General features: G+C 32.2%; 1 protein-coding gene across 2 annotated transcripts in view; it reads right to left on the bottom strand.

The window, feature by feature from the left end:
- Positions 1 to 6,263: 6,263 nt before the first annotated feature.
- Positions 6,264 to 7,174, bottom strand: part of LOC104822755 — a 2,016-nt gene continuing 1,105 nt past the window's right edge. For both annotated transcript variants that reach the window (XM_010554101.1, XM_010554100.1), the window contains exons 3-5: positions 7,090 to 7,171; positions 6,661 to 6,810; positions 6,264 to 6,514 (exon numbers count right to left, since the gene is read on the bottom strand). In XM_010554101.1, the coding sequence (XP_010552403.1) occupies positions 6,404 to 6,514; positions 6,661 to 6,810; positions 7,090 to 7,171 (343 nt within the window). In that variant the 3' untranslated portion in view covers positions 6,264 to 6,403. The remainder of the gene's footprint in view (positions 6,515 to 6,660; positions 6,811 to 7,089; positions 7,172 to 7,174) is intronic.

Here is a 7,174-nt window from a genome sequence, read left to right on the forward strand (position 1 = left end):
AAAACTTTTCCTTATCCCTGAGATTAGTCTGGACCTCGATGCAGAATACACGGTCACTAATAATAATAATAATAATAAACTATTTGATAAAAATTATATATTGTATTTTTATTTTTAAAAAATTATATATTATTATTTTAAAAAAAATATAATAGTCTGAAAAAAAATAATAAATAAAAATACATACATACATATATTCATATATATATATATATGTGCATGTATGAATATTTATATTTATTTTCTATTTTTTATTTATTTAAAATTTTAATTGATTAAAATTTAAACAGGTTTTAGATTTGTGAAATAACATATTAAGCCAATAGATAGGAAAATAATCATTAATGATATATATATATATATACGCATGATGATTTTGAATGCCATGTTGTCAAAATTGCGTGTCACAATATTATATATAAATATCAAACAGGTATCAGTTCTCATTGTCATTATAAACTAATGGGTAATATGTTGATTGTGTGACTCTCAAGAATCTGAACCAAATGAAACTGATGCAGACAAATATGGAGCCGTTTGTGACGTGTGCAGTTTTATTGGATAAGCACTGGGGGTGGAGCACTAAATGAGCTGCACATAGTTCGCAATGGCCCATAATGTATGGGCCTATTATGAAAGCCCATTGTCTTTTAAACCCAAAAATATCTTCATGAACCGCCATACTGCTCCAACAATTTCGGACCTTGAACGTGGTCTAATTTTTTACAACGATGTTTTTTTTCCTCTCTCGAGTTGAAGAAATTATATAAATTCTTCACGAAATTCATAAGTCGGTGAGTTAATTCTTCTGATGATTTGTAACATCAGCAGATTTCGAACCCTTATTTCAATACTTGTTAGATTAATATCGAATTGCCGGTCTAAAGTGGAAAAAACTAGCAACAATTTTTCCAGTCAGATTAATATTGAAATACCATTCCGACACCAGCAGATTACGAAAAACATTTACTTTTTATACTGAAAATGAATAAAAACAGGACATAATATTTTATAAAACAAGAAGCGAATGGTATCGTAATTACTGTGATAAACTAAACATACAAGGAAAACTAATACACGCCCATAATATATATATATATATATGTGTGTGTGTGTGTGTGTGTGTGTGTGTGTGTGTGTGTGTGTGTGTGTGTGTGTGTGTGTGTGTGTGTTATAAGATCTAACCTGTCTTTGAGTGAGGTCTTGTCTGCGTTATGTAGATTTTGTAACACCGAAAGAGGTCAGAGACAAATGACAATGTGATGCGAAGTTTGTCAATCATTTCTATGAAAAATTATCATGATTGAATTTTCAAGCTTTTATTCTGCCAAAAGAAAGTCTGTAAAGCCAGATTTTCCCAGCCTAGTGGCGAAGGTCAACCCATTACACAGTTTCTATACGCGGCCATTGTTGCATTATCTTCTTTCTCCAAAATCTCATGAACCACACTTAGATTCGTGTGTATATTTGGGGGTATTAGGTGTTTAAAACATGGTCATACACTTAATTTCAAAATTTTTATATATTATATAAAATATACACCTGGGTTAGTTCATTCATTTTTGTTGAAAGATAAGACGTCTAATCTTATATGTCTCTGCTCGTTAAAAGGAAGACACAAGACTTATAAACATCATGATCTTCCAATGCAATCCTAACAACTAAATTTATGTCAAATACTTGGTTACGAGTGGATGTGCGATCCAAATGATTACGCAGTTCTGGATTAATTGTAAAACAATTGCGAGCATAAGTCTTATATTTTTTTTCCCTTTTTTACAGCGATGATAGCATTTATTTTATTACAAAACTTGATTGTTTATAATCTTATTTGTATTTATATTTGATGAATGTTATTTGATAAAAGAGACGTCCGTATCTTATTCCATATCAATTATATGCATGAATGAGTTGATGTATATCGCTATCATTTTGCCCGACAAATTCTCTGGAAGGATGAAAACGTATAAGCATTATAGCTCGAACCCACAATTTGGAATTAGCCCTCCCTCCCACTGAAAGGGTAAGCGAGTAAAGTTGGTGCTTTTATATGGGGACACTTATAAATTTCGTTTTCAATATGCATCGAAAGCGACTATACCCTAACGGTTTACAGAGATTGGAAAATCATACACCGAATCTTTGTAACATTTTCTAAAATTTAACACCAAAAATTTTGGCGGAAGTGGACAGGAAAAGAAGGAACTATGTTGCCTGAATTCTAACTAGATTCGTCTTAATGTTTGGCATTTTTGTTGCCTCTCGACAATAGTTGTTTCATACATACATACATACATACACACATACATACATACATACATACATACATACATACATACATACATACATACATACACACACACACACATACATACATACATACATACATACATACATACATACATACATACATACATACATACATACATACATACATACATACATACATACATACATACATACATACATACATACATACATACATACATACATACATACATACATACATACATACATACATACATACATACATACATACATACATACATACATACATACATACATACATACATACATACATACATACATACATACATACATACATACATACATACATACATACATACATACATACATACATACATACATACATACATACATACATACATACATACATACATACATACATACATACGTAGCCTTTTTCGTAATCTTTTTCTCCTCTCGTAACCTTCTTATTTTCTCCGGATCTCAACAGAAATGAGATGTCTCGAGTTTTTCAAAGTTCACTGTAATCGAATATATGATTTCTTTTAATCACAATAATTGAAAAGGTAAAAAAAATGCCCTATTTTTGACCGTTAATCTCAAACACTTGGGAGGATAAGTCCTGCTTGTCTCAAACATATTACACTCCCAAGAATGATGGCGTACTTCATGGTTCGATCCAATATACATTTCCCATATATAGTAAAAAAATTTGTAATAAATGACCATCTCCTTCCTGGCAAGGTAATAATATGTTTTGCATCTCCAGGTCAAATAATTGAACTATATATTCTAGAAGGATTTAATAATTTCACGCTTTATACGGAAATATAAAAAATATATGTTGTAAAAAAATCTATCACCATTTCTACCTTTCTAGCTTCGTGGGGGAAAACTGGACAATAAAAGGTCTTGCCAGTGAAGAAGGGTTTGCATGCGCCGATCCATAATTATATATGTATTTACGCATCAATATTGAAGCCTGTCAACTGAAAATGGGCACGTGAAGTCCGTCTTAAATTCTATATTGCAATAATAATCTTAACAGATTATACGGCAACGGCAACGGCAACCGGTGCGTTCAGATGGGGTCACCATTGTTGTAACTAAAAAATAACTAATAAAAATATTCAGATTTACGGAGAATTTGATTTTTATACATTATTACGTTTTTATTTCATTTATTTATATTATTACTAATTATATTCCATTTATTTATATTATCAACAAATTTATTCTTTATAAGATTCTTGATTCTGTTAAAAAGTAGATTATTTGTTTAAACTTTTATTATTATGATAATGACAGCAACTATTAGTTTATAATTTATCAATAAACAAAATATTAGAGGATATGGAGACAGAGTGCTCTCTTACGCCTGTTGGAGTCGATGCTTGTCACTCCCATTTGCTTGTAATGCTTTTTGTCTGTTCGGGTTGACTCATCAAATAAAATACAGAATTGGGTTAGTGGGAATTTCACAGAAAATATTATTGTAAAATTCGTAAAAGCTTCATTTTTTTAATTTCTCGAGAGGAAAAAAAACAAGATGACAATTATTACTTGTCGCAATTTTCTTGTTTTGGTTTGACTTGTTCATGCTATTGCGTCCATAGCTTCTAGCTTCTAGGGTAAGTCAACTCACTTCCGTAACTTTAAATATTTAGTTTCTAATGATTATTTAATTAATCATTTGAGTTTACAGATACACCAGCATAAACTTAACTCAGTCCATACTTAGTTGTCGGCCCTCTAAATGAGGATACTATTGGGCTGAATTTTATATATTTTTTAAGAGTTTTGACAATATAGTAGATAATTAAAATTAGTTAGTATTTAAGGTTGGGTAAAATATTGTAATAGTCTCTTCCATATTTTCTTTGTTTATCTATTTCATAAATTAGATATTCAGATAAAAAAAATAACAATCAGTAAGCCTGAAATAACAATGATCAAATGTAAGCACTAAATTTATACCGGATAAATGGTGTTGATATATCTCAAAAAAAGTAATCGATTTCAAATAAAATGAATACAGGTGCATCATGTCCACAAGTTTTTTTTTTCTTGTTCAACCACATGCACACAATTATTTTATAGTTCGCAAGATTTTTTTCCAGTAAAAATTAGGAACTTCTTTTTATAGATATAAAAGTTGTTTGAAAAAATGTACATGTCCGAAACATTGAACATATAACAGCCCAGATCGTATTTATTCCATGAGTCCATATATTCCATTAAATGCATGATGGATCTCAAGGTAGGATATGCGAAATAATTATATGTTTCAATTTAAACGATGTAAAATGCAATTCTAGGGGAGAGAGAGGGAGAGAATCTTCGTTTCGAAGTTACAAAAAAAGGGCAATGAAAAGATTTTTAGAACGGAAATTAAATAGAATATCATATTGCTGTATGCATGTGAGAAGAGGGGCTGATTTATATTTGACAAAAACAGTCGATAAGAGAATAAGCCTCGATGGCCTGACAGATAAAGTGATGGAACTCGGTTTTATATCTTGTGTGTGTTCACATTCACTCGTTTCAACACACACACACACAAGCGTACGTACGTACATATGTACATACGTGCGGTCACTTAATTTCTTTGTTTATATAACAGCATGCGGAGACTTTTGCTTGAGAGGAGAATATTCGTACGTAGATTTCCTCTCTTACGTAAATGGAGTGAGTTCAGTAGCCAAAATTAAGCGGGAGGAAATCCACGTATGCCAATATCCTTCCTCCGTCCGTCAAGCTCTCTTCTCGACCAATACTGCTTCAACTTCACGGTAATTACCGACCGATCCTCTCGATCTCGGAGAGTCCCGATTATATATAAAAAAAAAACTTCACATTAAAAATTCCATTGTATAATTATATGTGCGCACGCTTATGTTAATTTCTACATACGCTACTGAAATATTTTCTGATATTTATAACATTTAGTAGTTTAGACTATCAATAATATAGTGTAAAAATATACGAATTAACTGAAGATTTTGAGTTACTTTCATGGAGTATATATTTGGATCTCAGTTGTCAACCATCTATATCTATACACTATACATCATTCTGGAAAGTGCATATCTTCAAACAGTAACGTGGGGATATCTTCAAATTTTATTTTAGTTTGGACTGTTGTTTAGTAACACATTACTTAACTTACCAGTGTGGCCTTGTTACTTATGCCGTCATGTTATTGTTTTATTCATATATACCCGTATTGTTTTCGCAGGAAAAAAAAACAGGCTAATCATTCGTCTTATGATATAAACTAAATGATGTGTTCCTTAATGAACATGTATATGTTCCATCAAATGGAATCATCTTTTTTTTTATTAATGGACCAACATACCGAATTTTTTCGCACGGTAAAAGTTTTTTTTAATAATCCTTAAGTTCACCGGACCTTTGATCCGACTACATTTTTCAGAGAATCGGAAAAATCCATGTGAATGTCCATCTCCAAATGAGAACTTGAATCCGGGTTAGAAAAAAACTTTGCTCCTTTCCTTACCAGTTGAATCACTCAATCTTGGTCACGGTGAAAGTGTTTTGTTTGTCTCTAACAAACAAAACATTATTTTTAATCCCTAAGAGAGATGCGAGTAGCATTGATTTCGTCTACATAGACGATAAATTATAAATTTTGAAACCAGCCGAATTCAGTAAAAACCTCTCGCATGGTACGAGGACTCGATCCCATTAAGAAAAAAAAAACCAATCAAGTAAGTTGGTCCTATAGAATCACCATCGAGATATATATATATATATATAGAGAGAGAGAGAGTCACTTGATCGTATAAAGCTCCCGAGTACGTGGTAAGAGGGGGGTTCAAATCTCGCACCACTTGTATGTTAAAGAAAAATACGAACCGCGCGAGTTGCAACAAGTGAGACTCCTACAAAAATAAAGGCTCATTCGAGTTGCATCACAATGCATACGCAGACTTCAAAACGTAATTAACAGCAATCCACGCACAATATTTCTGCTCGAAAACGGGGAAAAGAGTAGGAGATTCCAATAAAAATCGGACGTACATACTAATTCAATCGTTCGTCGATCGTATAAAAGACATGAATTTCTATTGTTTAAATTAGTTGTCTAAATGTTATCACATAAAACTTAAGATCAGAAGTTCCACGTCCTTTCATGACTATCTCCGGCGACAAGGAAAGATTCGCTGGGAAAGTAAATCATGTCGGACATTGCTTCTTGCAGCCAACTGTCGTCGTGCTCCATCTGTTTGGAATCAATTATACAAAAATAACAGTTCATCAGGTTGATAGAGTGGAACTCAAAAAATCTTATTAGGTATGAAATAAATATACCAATGTATCTAGGAAATGGTATGTTTCGAAAAGACAATTAAAGGAACTAATAATTACCTGGGCTATATAGTCATCCCCGGAATATATTTCTTCTTCTTTCTCGGTATTATTCTTCGAGGGTGACAGTTGTTCACATATCTCGTTGTTTCTTGCAAATCTCCCTCGAATCCTAACCCTCCGGTCAGCTAGGGTTTTACGACAAACATACTGCATACACATTTTAACCGAATAAATTTGGGCAGAAGTTTTACATAAATATCGGTCTAAAAAGAATTGTTCTGCATACCAACACCAACACCGTGTTGGTCACCCGAATCATTGTATCAACCTATTGAAACAGACTAATGAAGGTAAATCACTAACTATCAAGTAAATTCTTATTTGGAATTGGTTCAAAACACTGTTTTCTTCAAGCATGAATAAATGATCTCAATAGAGGATAAAAATAACAGTTGTATACACACACACACGATGTACCTAATTTACCTTGATGGTCTTGTTGAAGTTCCTTTGGTTCTTTTTCTTCAAATACCTCAGAATTCTATCTTTCCTTTCCTCGACTGAATATCTT

The sequence above is a fragment of the Tarenaya hassleriana genome, unplaced genomic scaffold, assembly GCF_000463585.1.
Source record: "Tarenaya hassleriana unplaced genomic scaffold, ASM46358v1 Cleome37, whole genome shotgun sequence".
NCBI classification, from domain to species: Eukaryota; Viridiplantae; Streptophyta; class Magnoliopsida; order Brassicales; family Cleomaceae; genus Tarenaya; species Tarenaya hassleriana.